The 20,856-nt window shown below is 52.2% G+C and overlaps 1 protein-coding gene across 1 annotated transcript in view; it reads left to right on the top strand.

Annotated features, from left to right (window-relative positions):
• HMCN2 (hemicentin 2) overlaps positions 1 to 20,856 on the top strand; it is a 146,592-nt gene that overhangs the window by 10,235 nt on the left and 115,501 nt on the right. The window contains 6 exon segments of the mRNA XM_041724913.1: positions 7,774 to 7,844; positions 9,286 to 9,444; positions 10,282 to 10,404; positions 17,858 to 18,029; positions 18,676 to 18,782; positions 19,884 to 20,004. Coding sequence (XP_041580847.1) covers positions 7,774 to 7,844; positions 9,286 to 9,444; positions 10,282 to 10,404; positions 17,858 to 18,029; positions 18,676 to 18,782; positions 19,884 to 20,004 — 753 coding nt within the window.

The following is a 20,856-nucleotide window of genomic DNA, read 5'->3' on the forward strand; positions in this document are numbered from 1 at the left end:
GGCCCTCCTGAGGAGGCCCTCGGAAGCGTCGGGTTCTGGACTCCTGGACATGAAGGAGGAGGTGGACGAAGGTTCTGGGGCCCTTTTGGCTCTTTGGACAGAGCCTCTTGCCCCACTATTTCCTGCCCCAATGTGTCTGTCCTTTGTGGGTGTTTTCAACGGAATCACATTCACCCAGGCCTGGGCTCAGGAACTGTTGGAATTCTAGCAGGCTAGACTCCAGCCCCTGCCTTGGAAATGGGAAGCCTGTGTCCCAGAGAGTGGATGCAGTTTGCCCACGATTGGGGCAGACTGGGGGACCCGGCCTGGGGGCACTGCGGCTGGAGGGGGGGGGTAGGTGCAAATCCAGAACTGGCCCCAGGATCAAGCCCTGCTTTCAAGAAGGAGGGGGGAAGGGCAGGCCTGGGAAGGGTCCATGGCATGAGATCTTTTTGAGGCTGGGCCTCTAGTGCCTGGCTGTGACCCTGACCGACTTCCCCAGGGCACAGGATTCTGGGCCAGGGGCTGGAGCATCACCTGGGGGGAGGGGCTGGGTGCGATTCTGTGCATGATCCTCCCAGTCCCAGAGGCTCCACACCCTCCTCTTGTCGAACGGAAAACAATCTGCCTGAGGAGAGATTGTTCCAGACCAGCCTTCTGGGGCTCAGATGCTCCAGGGCGGCACAAATGGAGCCAAGGTCATGGGTTTAATGATTTTTGCAGTCGGCCGGCGGGCCCTGCTCACAAGGACTGCATGCCACATCTGCCCAGCTGTTTGGCAAGTGCCCATCTTCAGTCACGAGCCTCTCCCCCCCTCCAGGAACAAGAGTGAGAGACCAGGGGAACACGAGAGCAAGTTCTGAGTATCTGCAGCTTGGCAATGGTCATGATCTTGAATGTGGAGCTGATAGATCAGCTCTGAAGCCCGCCTGTATTGTGTCCACATTATAAGACCCTGGACAGGTCACTTCACCTCCCTGGGCCTCAAATTCTCATCTATGAAATGGGGATAATGAACAGTAGGCTTCTCTGGGGGCTGTATTTTCCTCAGTGAACATGTGGCAAGTGCACAGAATAGCACCTGGTGCTTACTAAGTATTAAAACCGTTAATAATATTAAAGATATTAAAATATATCACCATAGTCACCGTTATTTTTGGAGGCAGCATAACCAGTGGCAAAAGGTACAGGCTTTGGAGGCAAACAAGTGGATTTGACATTGTTGTAGGTTGAATAGTGCCCTCCCGAAATTTGTGTCCTTCCTAGGACCTCAGAACATGACTGTATTTGGAAACAGGATCCTTGAAGATGTAGGTAAGTAGCGTGAAGTCATATGGGAGTAGGGTGGGCCCTTCATCTAATATGATTGGTGTCCTTATAGGAAGGAGGGATGCAGAGCCAGCAGAGGGAGAAAGCTCCATGAGAGCTTTGGAGACAGACCTGAAGTGCTAACGTGTTACAAATCAAGGAATGCCAAGGGTTGCTGGTATTTGCCTTCAGAGAGCATGGCCCTGCTGACACCCCGATTGTGGACTGCTAGCCTCAAGAACTATGAGAAGGGAAATTTCTGTTGTATATAGCCACCACATTTGTGGTGTTTTATTATAGTGGCCCCAGGAAACTGGTACAGACATTAACTACCACTTAGTAGCTGCTTGACCTTCACTACGGGCATTGTCTCCTTTCTAAGTCTTGGTATGCTCATTTGTAGCAGGGAGATAGTAATAGAAGTGAGCTCAAGTCTGTAAAATAGTAAGTGCTCAAGGCATAGAAACTAGTGTGACTGTCACCACCACCACCACCATCAACATCACCACCATCATCATCATGCTAGGAAGGGCAGATGCTAAGATGTGCAGGGATCAAAACTTTTTGTCTAAGCCCAGCCCTGCCCGGACCCAGTGAAAGAAGGAGATTAGGAGCGTCTCACATGACCCCTTTCAGTAGGTAAACTCGAATAGGGATGTGTCAGGTGTCCTACCCTCTCTGCCCTGTCCTGGTGCCTCACTCTGTCCTGCTGGAAGATGAGTCTTGAAATGTTTGTCCTGCTGACAGCACCCTGTTCTGGTGGGGTTTCAGGATTGGTGAGTGATGATGTCTAGTGGGTCCCAGGAATGACAGAGGAAGGAAGCTGTGGGCCAGTGTTAATTAATGACAGGAAGGCATCTGTCTCTGGCTTGCTGCCCACAGCTGTGGATGGGTGGGTGGCTGGAAGAACAGGTGGCAAGGAGATCTCCATACCCCCAGCCCCTTCTTTGCATCCTGGAGGCCAGTCCTGCCCTGTAATGATGGGACTGTTCATTAGTAACACCCTATGCCTGGAAGTGGCTTAGGGATTATCCAGCAAAAGGAAGAAATCCCAGATTGCTCTCTGTGTGTGTAAGTGTGTACTCTCAGAAGTTGAGGCAGGCATTTAAAAAGCCCTCGCCCCAGTGTTTGCTGGGGCCCTGCCCTCTGTCTTGAGAGCAGTCACAGACACTCTTGTCCATCTGGCTAGCCCTTCCTCCGTATGGCCAAATCCTCTGTGTGCCCCAAAGAATCACATCAGTTCCTGCTTCGCTTCTTATCTGTTTCTCTGGGAGATGGGTGGCAGCGTGTTGTAGTGGGAGGGCCTGGGGACCCGGTGGGCTTGGCATCCGGTACATGTTTGCTGAGTGTTGACTGTATGCCTGGTGTTGTTCTGGGACAAATCATAAAGATAAATGAAACTTTGTCCTGACCTGGAGCTGCTCAGACAATATGGAATTCAAATGTATTTATTCAGTCACTCATTTGAACTGCATTTATTGAGCACTTACCATGCGCCAGGCACTGAACTTGGCCAGAGGCTTGCCGTGGTGAAGAGGAGAAGGGGTCACCGTCTGTGTGATGTATCCAGGCGACTCTTGCCCCAGATCTTCCCAGTTGACTTCGAAGGACTCCCCTCTCCTCTCTGGGCTTCAATTTCTCCATCTTAAAAAAGGTGGGGTCTTTGGATCTCTCTAACCTCAACTTTGTTATGTTTGGCACAGAGGTTTGTAGTCAAATTGGTTTTTCCCAAGTCCATTCTTACCAGACACAGGATGATGGGATCTGTGGGAGGCAGAATAAATGCCTCCCCCAAAGATGTGCAGGTCCTAATCCAGGGAACCTGTAAATCTGTTACTTGACATGGCAAAAGGGGCTTCGCATGTGTGGTAAGTGGAGGATCTTGAGATGGAGGGATTATCCTGGGTTATCTGGGTGGGTTCATTAATCACAAGCCTCCTTGTAAGAGAGGAAGGGGGCAGAGTCGGAGAAGGAGATGTGGCTGAGAAGCAGAGGGTAGTGAGAGAGAGACTGGAAGATTTTCTGCTGTAGGTTTTGTAGATGGAAGAGGGCCACGATCCAAGGAGTGCAGACGGCCTCTAAAAGCTGGAAAAATAAAAGAAGCAAATTTTCCTTTAGAGCCTCCAGAAGGGGTGCAGCCCTGCTGATACCTTGATTTTAGGACTTCTGACCTCCAGAAATGATGGGTGTTGTTTTAAGATGCTGAGTTTGTAGTAATTTATTAAAGCAACAATAGGAAACTAATACAGAGGCCAAAATCCTTTCCAGGGCTTTCCAGCTCAGAGGATCTCCCTGGCTCCTGAAATTTTCCAAGTCTCTGTGTTAGCCATACAGTCCCTGGCCCTCAGCATGTGCTGGCTGAGTGCTTGGGACATAAGGAGGTTGGATGAGGATGTCACTGAGCATTGCTGAGGGGTGTGGGGGAATCAGGATGGGAGATTTCCGAGAAGAATCTTCTTCTCTCCCAGAGTTTAGACTCTCCTGGAACAACCTTGGCAGCAAAAGGCTAGACCTTAGATGGTGAGTCTGGTATCCTTGCCACTTTCTACCACGGGGCTGCCCACTTTGGGTTTCTCACTCCAGCAAAATTGTTGAAAGAAAAAAGAAAGAAAGAAGAAAGGAAGAAAGAAAGAAAGAAAGAAAGAAAGAAAGAAAGAGAAAGAAAGAAAGAAAGAAAGAAAGAAAGAAAGAAAGAAAGAAAGAAAAAGAAAGAAAGAAAGAAAAAAGAAGGAGGGAGGGAGGAAGGAAGGAAGGGAGGGAGGGAGGGAGGAAGGAAGGGAGGGAGGGAGGAAGAAGAGAAAAGAACTAAAAGGAAAGGAAAACAGAAGGAATTGGCATAGGTGACCAACTTTTTATCTTAGCAGGTAGAACCGTGAACAGAATCAACTCCCCTGAACAATTCTTGTCCCTCCACGAATGAGAGCCATCCTGAATCCCCCAGAGAGGAAGACCATAGGTCGTAGCAGCAAAGGCCACCCTTCCAACTGCCGCTTTATTTGTGATAACTCAGGTCACCAACTTTATTGTTCTGACGTTGCCACAAACGGGAGAGCATGTGGTCAGCCGAGCCCTGGTCCAGCACCGGGAACCGAGGGGTGGCTGATGTCACAGACCATGGTGGGGGAGGGCGGGGGCCAGCTGGAGTCAGAGCTGGGCCCCCCGGGCTGCAGCAGTCGGTGTCCGCTCTCCACGTGAGCGGAACCGGGCGCAGGCCGGCTTCTCCAGCGTTGGCAGGTAGACGGATGCGTGGTTGGCCCGCCTGGAGAAGGGAGGACAGTTAGGAGGTTACCGGACTTGCTTCCAGACTCTTTACAAATATCCTTGCTTTTGACCTAGTAATTGTGCTCATGAGAGAGTGCGTGCCAAGGAACCAACTGAACTGGTGCTTGAATGCCATGGGTCTAGAGGTGCCCTTGGTAACACTGCTCATTGTAAAAACTGGAAAAAAAGCGATATGAGACGGGCACGTCCACTCTTAGTCATTTATACAAAGGAAATACTTTGTAGCCATTAAAAATGATTTTGAAACTGAGCATTTGGCCTTCTGGAAAGTTGCTCAAAATATGTCATTTGGTGAAAAGAATCAGGTTAAAAATAGTATGTTATTTATACTTCAAGAGAAATTCTGTGTAAAGTAGGATGCATGCGTGGAAGAGGCAGGTTTACAAATCCGCACGCACGTTTTGGAGGCTATGTGTAAAAATCAGGATGACTGTCTCTGGTTGGTAGAACTCCCTTCTCTTTCTGTGTGTCAGGAATTTCTATGTAAAATTCACAGGGAATCATTCTCGAGAGCTTGGTATCTGGCATTACACGGACCTAGGCTCATCCCAGCCCTGCCATTTACTGTCTGTGTGTCTTTGGGCGAGTTACTTAACCTCTCTGGGCTTCCATAGTCTCCTCTTGAAAATGTAGATAAACTGAGACCTACCAGGTGCCAGGGAGGATTCACTGAGCAAATGCTCAGGAAGCCTCTCGGCACACGGGCCTGCACGTAGTAGATGCTGCTTAGTAAATGTCAGCATCGTTAGTGTCCTTTTATTTTTAACCACAAACATGTATTATCGTGTAATAAAGAAAGAACCACTGTTGAGTACAAAACATCTCAAGTATTGCTTTTCTGGAGTTTGAGGAACTCACGCTGGAGCAAGATTGTCTTGCCCTGTGCCTCTTGTGAGACGTCACGCTGGAGCTCGGGCAGCTGCAAGCTGTGGGGGCAGGGCCCCCTCTGGTTTTCTGACCCTTTGCTGTGTCCCTTCTTGTTCTCAAAGTGATGCTTCTCAGCCAGGAGAGATGGTGGTGTCATATGCCTCGTTTTACAGATGGGGAAACTGAGCCTAGGGATGGTGAAGTAAGGTCTTAAGGGTCCTGTGGCTGAAGGATGGAGTCAGGATTCCAATCAGATCTGTCAGCAAAGGCTGAGGGTTTGCCTGAATCAATTATTACCGAGTTCAGAAAGTGGGAGGACTGGAGGCAGTGGGGAGGCTTGGTAGAGGCTGGAGCAGCTGAGGGAGGGTGTTGGGCATGATGAATAAATTCAGAACACAGAGACAGGGGCCCCCGCAGGGGATGACTGATCCTAAAGTGTTGAGCAGAAGAGCTAGTGTCCATACTTTCCTTGAGAGTGTGGATGAACACCAGATAATTCCATGGGCTTCCTTCCCTAAGAAAGACCAAGTCAGTGGACTAGTCGATGAGTATGGGAATTTTTTTTTTAAGATTTATAAAATTTATTTATTCATGAGAGACACAGAATGAGAGAGAGGCAGAGACACAGGCAGAGGGGGAAGCAGGCTCCATGCAGGAAGCCCGACTCGGAACTCGATCCCAGGACCCTGGGATCCTGACTTGAGCCAAAGGCAGACGCTCAACAGCTGAGCCACCCGGGGGGCCCAGAGTATGGGAATTTTTTCAGGGTGACTAGAATTTAGAATTCTTGAACCAAAAATAGCCCATTATTAGAGTTCACCAAGGATGCAGATGAAATAGTTTCCTAAGAAATTTGATGTCCATGAACCTTGTAAAGCCCCCGTCATGCACACATGTCCACATGGGGATTTGGGATTCTAGCCATGTTTTCAGCGTGCTGTTAGCCTTGTCTTATGTTAGCTGTGGCTTCCAACGAACAGCTATTAAAAAAATCTTTTTACTGGGGGACATATCAAATATATACAAAGTAAGCAAGTAGTGTAATGAGTCCCCCACATACCCATCACCAAATATCAAAACTGTTCTGCCATCCTTGTTCATCTATACCTCTTCCCACCATCTATCCTCCACCCCACACCCCGTGATGATTGTTTCCTATGGTTCTGGTTTTAGGAGGTAGAATTTTCATACATTGAAACACACACATTTTTGCTTTGCACTTTGGGGAAACCATGTACCCGATACATCTGTGGAACCCACTCTCCTATCACAAAATATAGAACATTTCCACCTTCCCCTACAGTCTCTTTGCATGTCCCTATCCCCCAGACAGCCTCTGTTCTGATTTTTTTTCCACCTTAGGCTAATCCTGCCTGTTCCAGAACTTCTGTAAATGGGACCATATAACTGTGCCTGGCTTCTTTCATGCGGCGTTATGTCTGTGAGGTTCGTCCATGTGGTTGCCTGTATTGGTAGCTTGTTCTGTTTTCATGCTGAGTAGTATTTGATTATCTGAAGAGACCACAGTTTGTTTATCTGATCATTGGTTGATGGACATCTGGCTGGCTTCCAGTTCTGGGCTATTATGAATACAACTGCCCTGAACATTTGAGTGCAAGCCTTGGTGTGAACATGTGTTTTCATTTCTCTTGGGTAAATACCTAGGAGTGAAATGACTGGATCGTATGGGATATGCACGCTGAGTGTTTTAGAAAGTTCTATTTGTCTTCCGATGTGATCGAACCATTTTGCATTCCCACCAGCCGTGGACAGAAGTTCTGGTTGCCCTGCTGTCTTCACCTGCATTTGGTGTAGTCCACCTTTGCAACTGAACTCTGCTCTTTGTCAATGAGCTAAAATATGGATAAAGTTTCTGGAAGACTTTATTTGCATTGATCAGCCTCGTTGGTGTTGGACCATTTCTCTATCTCTTTGTCTTTCCAGAATTCCTTTCCCGCTGATGGTGGGGGTGGGTGGGTGGTGGGTAGAGGGGAGGTTCCTAGGACAACCATGTTCAGGAAAGATTGGGGACAGTGATGTTGAGGAGGAACTAGGGGTTTGCTCTGTCTCACCTTTGTGCTCTCCTGGAGCTCTGGGCCTGGCTTGGAGCAGGGCAGGGCAGGGGGATGAGTGGCCTGACTTCTCTTCCAGGTCAGATCCCAGAAGACCTGGAAACTGCTCCCTTACTGCTCCCCTTTTGGTGGTGGGGGTCTCTGGGGCCCAAGCTTCACCTTCTTTGCCCTCTGGTAGCACATCTTGTAACTGCTGCGCCACTCCGTGGAGGTGATACATCTGGGAATACAAGCCCACCTGAGCCTCTCTCTCTTTTCTCTACAGATATTGGCCCAGTGACCCTCACGGCAGATCCAGCGGTGTTTCAGAGAGAGCTGAGAGAACTGTATGTGCAGGTGGGCTGCTCCGCCCCTGGCTGCTCCTTTCCCAGCCCAAGCCTGAGGCCAACCCCGGGGGCCAAGATGGAGGCTTCCCACAACTGCCATGACCTGTTTCCCAACGCTGCCTGTGGCCTGCACCCTGGCTTGGAGATCCTGAAGATTCTGTACTTTACTTCTGGGGGTCCCTTCCTTTCTTTAGTCCCGTAGGGGACTACCTATGGGAGTGCCCGTGCCCTGCACATAGTAGGTGCTTATTATTTAGTGAATAGTTGAAGCATTGGAAGGAGGAGGTATGTCGTGGTTAAAGGAGGGTGTGACCATTTGCTTCAACGTGGATGGAACTGGAGGGTATTATGCTGAGTGAAATAAGTCAATCGGAGAAGGACAAACAGTGTATGTTCTCATTCATTTGGGGAATATAAATAATAGTGAAAGGGAATATAAAGGAAGGGAAAAGAAATGTGTGGGAAATATCAGGAAGGGAGACAGAACATAAAGACTCCTAACTCTGGGAAACGAACTAGGGGTGGTGGAAGGGGAGGAGGGCGGGGGGTGGGGGGGGGAATGGGTGACGGGCACTGAGGGGGACACTAGATGGGATGAGCACTGGGTGTTTTTCTGTATGTTGATAAATTGAACACCAATAAAAATTAATTTATAATAAAAAAAAAATAAAGGAGGGTGTGAGAGGTCTCAGTCCAGACCCCTGAAACCAACATGACTGGGTCAGAAGCCCCATGGCCACCTGGGCTTCTTTCCTGCACTGAACACCTGGGTTCAGCATCTCTCCCACCCACCAAGCAGCAGCTCCCTGAAGGCAGGGACCCCCGTATCTGTCTAGTTCAGTGCCAGGTCCCCCAGGGCTCAGAAGCGGGCCCTGCACACAGAGGAGACAGGAAGTGCTTGTGGGCTGGATGAGTGAATCCAGGAGAGAAGCATTACTGAAAAGTTGTGCCAACCCTGTTGCTGGCCCTAGGTGGGCAAAACTGCCCACAGAGTAGAGGTCCTGTCCATGGTCGAGGAGGCTGGGAGTGTGTGCTGCTTTGGGATTCATTCCAGGGCAACCTGCAGAGATGATTTCGGGATGCGGCTTTGAATGCTTTCCCCTGCCCAACACCCACCTCTCCTCCTGGCTCCTCCTGCACCCTCTGTCCTCCCAGCCTTGGCTAACATGTGGCTTCTTTGGGGCATCTGTTAGATATCCTGGGACTCCTGTCCCTCTCCCCAACTTGTATCACTCATCGCAGTGGTAATTAAATAATCGTGTTGTGCATATTAGCGCTTATAGCAGGCCCCATAGGAGGGACCATGCCACTCTTGCAGGGGTGAGTAAACGGCTGGTGCTACGGGTCTAAAGCAAGAGCTCCCTCCTCCCTGTGGGTGTGAGAGGTGTCCCTGGGTGGACCTCACCTGGAGGAGGCAGGCGGCAGCCCCTGACACCCACCCTATCCTGCAGGGGGGTGGTGATTGTCCCGAGATGAGCGTGGGGGCCATCAGGGCTGCCGTGGAGGTGGCCAACCCCGGCTCCTTCATCTACGTCTTCTCGGATGCCCGTGCCAAGGACTACCACAAGAAGGAGGAGCTTCTGCGGCTTCTGCAGCTTAAACAGTCACAGGTGAGGGGCTGGCTAGGGGAGCTGGAGCGTGGGGGCCCCCAGGGGTGCCGAGGAAGCGGGGGGGCCCCCAGTGCAGGCAGCCCAAGCCCCCACCTGCCAAACGGCTGCTTCTCCTCGAGGCCGAGCTGGTCTGCTGAAGTCCAAGTGTGTTCTCATGTTCTGGGCCCCCCGCCCGCTGGGGCTGCTGCCGCCTGGCGAGGCTCGTTCTTGATAAAGACCACACCACCCGCTCCCCTCGCACCCTGTCAGGGTCTGTGCAATCCATTTTCCTCCTGGCGTCGCCTCTGCTCCCATCTCTGCGGTGCTTGGCACCCTTTTTCCCACCCTTTATCCCTCTGCCTCGGGGGCTGGACTCCCTGCCAGGGCTTTGGCTTCTGGCTTTCACAGCCAGGGGTGGGGGAGGGATGTGCACAGGGAAGGGGAGAAGGACCCCCCAACCGTGTGATCTCCTTGGGTGAAGCTCTCAAGAGCTGGGACAGCTTCCCTGTTCTCCCGTCTAGAACAAACTGCCTTCTCCAAGGTTCTTCTAATTCTGCGCCTCCCCCCCCCAGCCCCCCACCCCGCCCACGGGGCTGCTCGGAGGGGAGCCATTCCATTCCCTTCTGTGTTGTAGATTTAGTACCTGGCTCTGTGCTACACCCTTGACCTGAGTTAGCCCTGATCCCCAGGGGTGGGCACTCTTATCATTCCCATTTGATAGGTGCATCACCTGAGCCCAGAGAGAGGCAAGGGCTCGCCCCTGGTCCCTCCTCCCTTGTCCCAGCCCTGCCACACACCCCTGAAGTAGGCGGTCAGGGAAGCCCCGAGCCAGAGCCAGGCTTCGTGTCGCTCTTCCAGGTGGTCTTTGTGCTGACGGGGGACTGTGGTGACCGCACTCACCCTGGCTACCTGGCTTACGAGGAGATCGCTGCCACCAGCTCTGGGCAGGTGTTCCACCTGGACAAGCAGCAGGTGACCGAGGTGAGCCTCCCCTGGCCATTCTGCCTCGCTGGCATCTGTGCCTGGTGGTCGGATAGCTGCCATTGGCGAGCAGTGCCGTGTCCTCACCCTGCGGCCAGCGCTGCGAGAGCTGTGCTCAGGGCTGTGTGACATCATCTCGCCAAGCCCTTCAACCTGTGGCCATTGGCGAGCAGTGCTGTGTCCTCACCCTGCGGCCAGCGCTGCGAGAGCTGTGCTCAGGGCTGTGTGACATCATCTCGCCAAGCCCTTCAACCTGTGGCCATTGGCGAGCAGTGCCGTGTCCTCACCCTGCGGCCAGCGCTGCGAGAGCTGTGCTCAGGGCTCTGTGACATCATCTCGCCAAGCCCTTCAACCTGTGGCCCAAAGGCAGGTGCTACAGGCTTGCCAATTTTGCAGGTGAAGAGGCTGGAGCTGGAAGGAGCACCCTGGGTCCCACAGATGGTCCAGGCTGGTGGGATGGACCTAGCAAAGTTTGTCACAAATGGGAGTAGGGGGTGGGCTTCTCCCCTGAGTCAGGGAGCCTGGGATGGGTAGAGGAGTGGGTGGGGGGCGGGGGGTGTCAGGTTCAGGCTGTGTCACTAGGCCAGAAGATCCTGCTGGGGGCACTTAGCAAGCAGGGGCTTGCTTGGGCCTGGGTCAAGTGATCTGGGTTGTCAAGATCTGGGTTCATTCAGCCTGGTGCTGACCAGGTTGTCCGCGTCTTCATCTTATTCTTGGACTGGGGGCCAGGTCTTCCTCCCCTGCAGGTCCTGTTGGCCGCTCAGGGCTTACCCTCCTTCCCTCTCCCCACACATCCGCTCCCTCTCGGGAGCCAGAGGGATCCTTCTATCAACACGCTGGTAAATGTTCACAACCACCTCCCTGGAAAGAACAAGAATGTCCATTCCCATGGTGTAAATCCTCCCACCCTGGCTGATTTCAAGCTGCCATTGTGAAGTCACTGAGCAGAGTTGGGAAGTGGTGCTCACAGTTGGGTTTTTTTGAGCCTCTGGGAGCCATCTTTCATATCCCACTGGGTCTTTCTAGAGCAAATCTGACCAACAGGTCTCTCCCAGGAGAGGTCCAGAGCCTTATCTGACCCCTGCCTCCCAGACCCCATGGCCTGTGTTCTCCCTGTTGCTCACTGCTGCCACTTCACTGGCTTTCAGTGTCCCATGTCTTTCTACCCCAGGGCCTTTGCTCATGCAACTTGTTTTACCCTCATTTTCCCAGTCTTAGCTGAAATGCTCTCTCCTTGGGAGACATTCCTTGATTTCCCATCAAGATGAAGTCTTCTTTAATACCCCCTCCCACCTCCCTGCCCTGCTTTACATAACTGCAATTTTATAACTGCACCATTACTGAATGCTGCTAGGTTGGGAGCAACCTGAGAGCCAGGCCCTTATTATGGGTCCTGTTTCCTGCTGTATCCCCAGAACCTCATGCGGCCACCAGCATGGAGTAGGTGCTCAGTAAATAGCTGATAAATGGACAGATGTGGGCTCCCTTGTGCCTAAGACCCTGGGAAGAGGAAGCAAGAGAGGCCACATCTGAGAGGCGAACCCTGGCTCCAGCCAGCCCTGCTGTAGCCTCCAGGAGACAGTTTGATTTTGTGTTGTATATTTATGCACTGAAGAAAATGGTCTCCAGGGCCGTGTTTAGATTAGCGTGCCTTAACTCCCCATTGACAAATGGCGTTTATGGTTCTCTGAGACACATTAGACTTTATTTTTTGGCATGTCAGCCTACTCTGGCTCTGGGCCACCCAAGTGAGTGTGGGACGCATTTCAGAGTGGAGCGATGGCCCTGGTCCTTGTTCTGGGGGAGACCTATTTGGGCAGGAGCTGGGTCTGTGTCGGGGACAAATCAGACATCAGGACAGCTGGGCAGGTTATTGGAGGACGGTTTGCCCAAGTGTGGGGCTGGGCTCCCCCCCCGCCCCCACTGGTTCTCTCTCTTGAGGCGGGAAAGTGGGGTGAATCCACTGGCTCCTGGCCGTGGTGCCCAGCCTTCTGCTATGGGAGCCTGACCTGGCAATATGTGTTGGACTCAATGGGACCTCCGGTGGCCAGGATTGGCTGCCTCTGGGTAAGGGCCTGGATCCTTCTCCTTCCTGGACACAGAGCTGTGTCATTCCAGATGTTCCCAGACATTCAACAAGCCTGAGAAAGTGGCCGGGGCACTCGGGGCTGTGGTCATCCCCACCCCCCACCCCATTCCCCAGGAGAGGGAATAGTGCCTTTGCCCAAGCCAGGGGGCTTCAGCTGAGAAAATGACTCCTTAGAAGTTGCCAAAGTCCCCAAACCGTGCATGTGTAGTTAAGTCCTTTTACAGTCAAAGTGTGTCCAGTGTGGCAGGAGCGACATATTCTATGTTCCCTCTTCCCTTCAAGTCCCACTCACTGTGCACCTGCTGCTGGCTGGTGCCATCTCAGGTGCTGGGCACAGAGACGGAATCTATCTAGGTTAGGTCTCAGGGCTTTTGAGCTTTCACTTTTTTCCAGTTGTGGCCTTGGCCCTTTGGGGTTCCTGGGTAATGAAAGCAAGGTGAGGCTCCCCTCCTCTTGGTGGGGGCAATTTGGAGTTTTTGCCATCCTTCAATGGACGGGGGAGGGAGGCACCATGGCCCCTTGTGGGGGAGCCTAGGCATAGCTAGGTCTAAGACCTGACCCCCGTGCCCAAGCACAGCATCGTGTCTCCCCACCCCCTCCCTGTCTGGCTTAGACACAACTCAAGGGACTGTCGCTGTTCCCAGCAGAGTGGGCTGGAATTGCTGGGCAAACCCCCTCATTCTGCAGCTGTCCCTGATCCCAGGAGGTCTGTTCTGGGAGCCTGGACCCTTCCCCGTCTAGCACCAACCCATACAAATGTGCCAAATTGCCTGGATTCTGCACATCAACTAGGAGAAAGATGAAGCACCTTTCTAGACAGTAAGTGGGGGTGGAAGAGGCAGGGAGGGCTGCCCAGGTGGTTCCAATTAACAGATCAGGAGGCACAGGTCCTGGAGATAACGTCATCCTGGACTCTTCCAGGAAGGAGGCAGCGTGGTAGAGGGTTAGGGCCCATGCCAGCTTCGGACCCCAGCCCTGCCACCTGCCTGCAGCGTGACCTTGAACATGGCACTTGACCTCTCTGGGCCTCCGCTTCCTCCTGTGCACAGTGGGTCAGGACAGCCCCTGCCTAGTGAGCCGGGGTAACCGGTAGGCACCAGGAAGCCTAATGGCTGCAACTCTAGCCCCTTGCTTTGGTGGGAGCCCAGAACCTATGCCTGGCTCCAGTGAAGCCCCCTGAAGAGTAGGGGCTCTCTCGTGACAGGTTCTCAGAATCTGAGTGCCCAGTGGCTCCAGCCAGCTGGGGTGGTGTTCTCTCTTCATCACTGCCCGCCGAGCATCCTGATCCAGGCCCCACAATCTGGTCCCTACTTTCTGCTCTGAGGCCCTATGGGCCCCCTGGCCTCTCCTCTCCGCATCCTCGGCCGCCCTGGCTGTCAAGTGTCCGGGGAGGAGCCTCGGGGGATGATTTATCTGCCGTGACCGGCCGAGCGGCAGCCATCTGGCCAGGGTAGCAGCGCCAGATTCTTTCATTCCTTCCCTATCGGTGACAGAGCGATGAGCCCCATTGCTGCGCTGGCTCGCAGGCCCCCAGTCCCGCTAACATCTGGAAGCCATTGTTTCCGCCAAGTAAACACTGAGCTTGCTTGATGAAGGCTCTCTGCTCAGAAGGCTCCCTACATTCCGCTCCAAGCCCTGAGGGTATTGTAGGGTCTGGGAAGCCTTATCTGCAGGCCTGGACCTATAGGAGGTCTGGCCTTGCTGTGGACAAGACTGTCAGCACCCCCAGCTCCCCCCCCCCAACCCCTTGGGCAGTGATGTGCTTCCGGGGCAGACCCCATGGGCACGCAGCCTCCTTGTGGGGTCACTGGCATTGTGCTGTGTCTGAGCCTTCTCTGTGGTTCAGTAGCCTGCACTCCCGGGCATCGTCCCCCTGTCGGAACATATCAGGACAAGTTTGTAATGACAGTTGCAACACAACAGTGGGTATGATTTCTCTGCGTCTTTGTCAGCTGGTGCTGCCACTGCCTCCCAGCAGCTTTACCCAGTTGTGATTTCCTCATGACCCCTGATGAGGCCCGGCCCTGGGGCGAAGAGGACAGTGACCATGGAGCTGTGGCTTTGCTGTGGGGGCAGCTGCCTCACCTCGCCAGCTTCTGTCTGCCTCTCCAGCTGGGAGCCTTGGCTGCTGCTCCCTCCAGCCAGCCCCCGTGTGCAGGAAGAATGTTTTCGAGAGAAACATTACTTAGAAAGCTAGGCAAAAAAGAGAAGAAAGCGGCAGCTCCAAGCATAGAAACAAGTGAGTTTTCAGAATACAGGATTCTTACCCTGTGGTAACTGAAATCTAGGCACCAACCTTCCAGCTCCGGCTGAACAAAACCCGGTCACTTTTTAAATCTTGGGCAGTTCTTTCAATTCCTGTCTTTTCCTGTTCTCTTTCATGGAGGATCACACGGTAGGACTATGATTCAGAGCGAGGATGGCCAATATGCAGCACGTGAGACGCTACTTTCTAATCCTGTATCCGTGGCAGACATTACTCATCAATCACAGAACGTTTTCCTCACTGGGGCTGAATGCAGCTTCGAACTTTATCAGATGGTTTTCCAGGAGGCTGCTTCCAGATGATTGGAATTGGCCAGCCACAGGACCCCTCTGTGGTTGTTAAGGGGTATAAGTTAAAGTCATGAGGACTTTTCCTTAAAAATATTACTGTGAAAGATGTTCAAGAAAGGTAAGAAGAACTTATGTCCCAACTAGACTCAGCAGTTAATACTTTTCCCCATCTGGTTTATTTCTCCCATTCTGTCTTATCCATAAATAATTCAGTGTGAATTTTTTTAAAAATATGATCTTGGACATAATCCACAATATCCTCAAATAAAATGAAGAGTACTTCACTGTTAACATCCAACGCCAAGTTCATATTCAAATTTCCCTAATTGTCCTCAATATGTCTTTTGTAATAGTTTTTGTCAAATCAGGACTTAATCAGGGGCTGTGCATTTCATTTGGTTGTTATGTCTGTTAAGTCCTCTTACATCTGGAGCCTTCTACACTTTTTTCTCTGCCACTAACTTATTGGAGAGGCATTGATTGTACAATGTCTTGGGTTCTGGATTCATCTGATTGTTTCTTTATGGTGTCATTGATTTGCTTCTTTCCCCCATGTATTTCCCCTAACCTGGCAGTTAGCTCTAAGGGACTGATTAATGGAGGCCAGTGTTTGGGGCAGAAATATATTATGGTTGGTGCTGTGTGTCTTTTCTGTTGCATCACACCAGGAGTAAGTCACGTCTCATTGTGCTGCTATTCCTGACGATAGATTTGGTTCCTGGCTTAGGGTGGTGACAGCCAGCTCTCTGCATTGTAGGGCCATGTTTTTCCCTTTATGGCTCAAGTGGTCCATGGGGGTAATGCTGCGGCTCTACCTGGACATCCAGTGCCCCATCCACTTTCATCTAATGGTTGTGGCATCTGTGGGGGACGCTTCCCTGAAACAGTGATTTCATTAGGGGTTGCAAAATGATCTCCTAATTGCATCATCTCTTTCATATTTACTAGTGGGCTTTCTTCCATGAAGAAGAGCTCTTGGTCCCCAAAAGGGATGACTTGGTTTTTTTGAAGCACACACACACACACACACACCTATTGAAAAGACAGGGACCATACTTAAATCTTTCTCTTTAATGAAGAAGTTGCCTTCATGGGTGGCAAGTAAGGTTTTATCATTTTGAATTTTGCTTTTCTTTTTTGAGTATTATTATGGGCACTCAGATTCTTTTTTTTTCAAATATTTTATTCATGAGAGACACAGAGAGGTAGAGACATAGGCAGAGGGACAAGCAGGCTCCCTTGCCTGACCTTGGGATCATGACCTGAGCCAAAGGCAGATGATCAACCACTGAGCCACCCAGGCACACAGATTCTATGATTACATTTCAGTTAAGGTCATTGTTCTTTGGGGGGCTCTGGCTCCCCCAGATTTAGTTCATGGGAGCTCCCTCAGCCTGGTGCCTGTGTCCTTTTGCTATGTACCCATTCATCTCTGAGAACTTCCTTGCTTTATGGAATTGCTAGTTGTCTCAGGCTTATCTTGTAAATCGCCTGCTCCAGACCTGGAACCAGCCATTTCCCCAAACCGTCCTAGTGGGGAATGGTATTCAGAAACCACTGGGTTATAAATTCATTTGGAATGAATTTGTATATAAATAAAATACTTGAAACTCTCCCTTACACTTGGCTGTAAGAGCAAATCTTGGTTCAGCAAGCATTAACATCTTTACTTCTTTGCTTTATCCCGCAAGACACATAAAACAGTTTCACAAGCATGATCCTTTGTGCCAACTCAAAGCTACCAAGGAAGAATTTCTTTGCAGTTCTTTCTGTCCGCACGCAGAGTGCCTTCCACTGGGAAAGTATAGTTGAAAGCCTGGGTGTTCAATTCACTAGGCACTCTTCTTTTCTCTCTGTGGTTACGGTGCTGATTTGCTGTACAGTGAGGTTCGTGTTTCATTTTGTTTTGTTCGAGAAGCATTCTGTGAAAGCCTTAAAGTAACTTGGCCTGGAAGGAGCCCCCTCCTTGTCCTCTTTCCTGCTCTTCTTACTGGAGACTGGGAGGCATGGGTGTTACAAGGGAGGATTGGGGTGGAACTGAGTGAAGTGTCTGTCAGGTGAATCTGATGGCCCTGCAGGAACACACACAGTGAACAAATGCTTCCTGAACACCCTCTCTGGGCCAGCCACTGGGCTCGGGGCACAGGACGGGGTCTCTGCCGTCATGGGGCTCCCAGACCAGAGGGCATGAGAGAGAGAGAGAGAGAGAGAGAGAGAGAGAACAGGGGGAGAGGGAGAGGGAGAAGGAGACTACCCCGCCCCCCAAGCAGGGAACCTGACATCAATCCCTGAACCCTGAGTTCACCACCTGAGCCAAAGGCAGGGGAAACAGATCAGGAAGAGATTCTATCTTTGCAGTGGACCCTCTCGGTCCTGCTTAGAGAGCTTGGCACCCTGGCAGCCGTGTGGTCTGAGGGCCCACAGGGATGAGGGTGAATGACATTGTTCTGGGGGGACATTCCAGATCTCCAGGGTTCACCTGTGTGTAGCAGGCATCTGGAAGGCTTCCTGGAGGAAGTAACAGGTGACATAGAAATTGGCCCTTCCCTCCCAGCTGCCTCAGTTCAGGTGTCACAGCTCCCAGCCCACAGGTCAGGAAGGTCATGGTGTGTGAATTGGCCATGGTGTAGGGCCCGTGGGAGTGGGGTGGCCTTAGGTGACCTGGAAAGCCTATATGCTGCCTAAAACCCAGGGGAGGGGGGGGACTGGATTCTGCTGGCAACCTATTACGGATCTGCCTCCAGAGGGTCAGTTATAAGCAAGACCACAGGCACCTGCTGCCATCAGCTCCTCACACCTGCCTCCCAGGTGCTGAAGTGGGTAGAATCAGCAGTCCAGACTTCCAAGGTGCACCTGCTGTCCACGGACCACAAGGAGGAGGGCGAGCACACGTGGAGGATCCCCTTGGACCCCAGCCTGAAGGAAGTCACCATCTCCCTGAGTGGCCCGGGTCCCCAGATCGAAGTCCGAGACCCACTGGGTATGTGCACCTGAGGACTGGCATCTTCTTTGACCCCGGGACTGAGCTGGGAGTTGAGGACAGGACAACGAGAGAAGCCCCAGGGTGACAGGGGGTTTGGACATAAAGCTCTAGGAGCAAGGTGGGGGATGCCAAGTGCAGGGCAGTGAGGGTGCTCATGGCGAGTAAGGAAGCAGGGAGCTTGTTAGCAGCCAAGCGAGGGGAATTAAGGTAACGACCGTCCCTGGGACACGAGGCTCCTATGGAGTCTTCCCCATATTCTCTCAGCAAATCCCTACAGGGCCTAGCAGGTCAGTCGGAGCAAGAATTAGAGGCATGCCACTGAGATGGGAAACTAGGGTGGAGTAACTTAGGTGGTTCTCACCTGGGGTCAATGAGATTAGGACCCAGTCACCCGGCCTCATGGTGCCCTGAGGATGTCATGAGTCCCCAGGTCATGGTAAGGTGTACAGCCCACACCAGGAGCTGGGCAAGGGTGGCGTGCAGAAGAATGTGAAGGGCCGAGCACCACCAAAGGCCTCTGGCCACTTCCTCTGGGAAGCCCGAGGCTGGTATTTGGAGGATTGTAGGTTCCTGGGGACAGGGTAGGGCCTCTCTCATGGCCAGGAAAGGACTGGGGACTAAGAAATCCTTGGGGGCTCCACAGGGAGGATCCTCCAGAAGGACGAGGGCCTCAACGTGCTCCTCAACATCCCTGACTCTGCCAAGGTTGTCGCCTTTAAGCCTGAGCATCCCGGCCTGTGGTCCATCAAGGTAGGAGGCTCTGGTTCCCAGGGAGGGGGATCAGTTTCACCAGGTAGAGACCCTGTCTCCTTCCTGCCTGTGCTGGGGAGCCTGGGCCCTGGGAAGTTGAGGGCTGGAGCCTGGATGGTGATGTGGACATATCAATAGACTCAAAGGGTCAGGAACAGAGGAGGACTATCCTGCCTTCCACCGGTGAGAGGAAATAGAGTGATTTGGGGTTAATTAGGGAATTTAAAAAATATATTTATTCATGAGAGACACACAGAGAGAGGCAGAGACACAGGCAGAGGGGGAAGCAGGCTCCCCCTAAGAGGCCTGATGTGACTTGAATCCCAGGACCCTGAGCCAAAGGCAGATGCTCAACTACTGAGCTACCTAGGCATCCCTAATCAGGCAACTTCTAAGAAGGAGTTGGAGAAACAGCTTGAGTGTCCAGAGGTGGATGACTAATCCGGCTTGAGGTTCAGAAACCCATCCTGTGAAGAATGAACAAAAGAAGCAAGGGAGACCTTGAGGGAAAGATGGCTTAGAGGGACAGGCCTGGCACAGGGTGGGGGGCCTGCTCTAATCTGCAAGGTGCTGGGGTCAGGGACTGGGGGTAAGCTGGGCTCCTGGCAGAGTGTCCTGGGATGGGGCAGGCTGCTGCCTTGGAAGGGTGTGAGGTCCTGCTGGTGGGGCAGACATTTGAAGAGCACCTGCTAGGTGCCAGGCCCTCGGCTGGTGTAGATGCTACAGGCGAAAGGGCAACATGGGCCCCTACATTTCAGTGTCAGCATTTTTGAGCCAAGAGTTCTCATGCCAGTGGGGAAGGCAAGGCAGGGATTAAACATGCAGGAGGCAGATGAGACCGTGGGTGTTGGGGGCGCAGCTGGAAAGGCAGAGCAGCTTCAAGAGTCCCAGTCAGGGCAGTGTCATACCTGGGGCCTCTTCTACTGCATTTGGGGAGCCTAGTGCTGGGCCCCCGGGGAGCAGGGTAGTTGCCTGCGTGCCTGCAAGGGTGGGAGATTCCAGCTGCTGGCACCGGGGGCTGGGCAGGGAGGCCACCTTCTGCCCTGGAGCTGAGGTGCTGGAGTCGGGCACCCTGGTGATGTGGGTTTGGGCCCATGCTAGGTCTATAGCAGTGGTCGCCATTCAGTGAGGATCACAGGTGTCAGCAACATCGACTTCCGTGCCGGTTTCTCCACCCAGCCTTCTCTGGACCTCAATCACACCATTGAGTGGCCCCTGCAAGGTACAGTGCTCCTGACCCTGGGGGTGATTCAGAGCTGCTTTCTGGAGAGAAGGGGCTTGCTTTTGGAAGGTGGGGGAACCTTGGGGGTCAGGCTATGAGTGTGTGGCTAGAATGGGCCCTGCGGAGGCTGGTGGGGTTTGGGAGCCTAGGGGGATGTTGGAGTTGGAGGTACAAGGCCAGTTTTCTGGTTAGAAGCTGCCCACTAGGATCTGGGGTTGCCTGTGTGCCCCATCATGGTTCCATCTGGAGAATGTTGGGCTCCAGAGCAGGCAGGGGCTTTTGGCCCAGGTTGCCAGAGTTCCATGCCAGAAAATACCATCTGGTGGCCAGATCAGGGGTCCCAATTTATAGTTTGGGAAGTATGATCCCTCACCATGGGGCCATTCAGAGGATTTTGCTGGAACCAGCTCAGAAGGGAGATGGGCAGGGATCTAGACCAGCTCAGGCTAACTCTGGACCAGTGACCGGTGACCAAAATGGTAAGTACCAGATTCTTAGAGCTTTCAAGCATGTATTTTGTCTAACATTTGGCATCCTTGTCAGCCCTCAGTTCTGTGCCAGGACTAGCAGTAACATCTTCAAAGTGAAAAGGGGCTGCTTGCTTATTTAGAGCTTGTTTTTCCCAGTAGCAGGAAGGGAGTGAGGCAGGGAAACTTTGTTCCTCTTCTAGAGCCAGGAGAGAAAATAATCCTAAAGGCAGTGCTTGACAACTGGGGGATCCCTAGGGCCAGTCCTCAGTGGAAGAGGGGGAAGGGGAAGCCATGTGGAATCTTCTTTGGTTTCTGCTTTTGAAAAAGATGTGGGTCTGAGACAGTTTTTTAAAAAGGGGAGAGAAAAACAGCAAACAGCAGT

Source organism: Vulpes lagopus, chromosome 12 (assembly GCF_018345385.1).
Source record: "Vulpes lagopus strain Blue_001 chromosome 12, ASM1834538v1, whole genome shotgun sequence".
In the NCBI taxonomy this organism is placed as follows: domain Eukaryota; kingdom Metazoa; phylum Chordata; class Mammalia; order Carnivora; family Canidae; genus Vulpes; species Vulpes lagopus.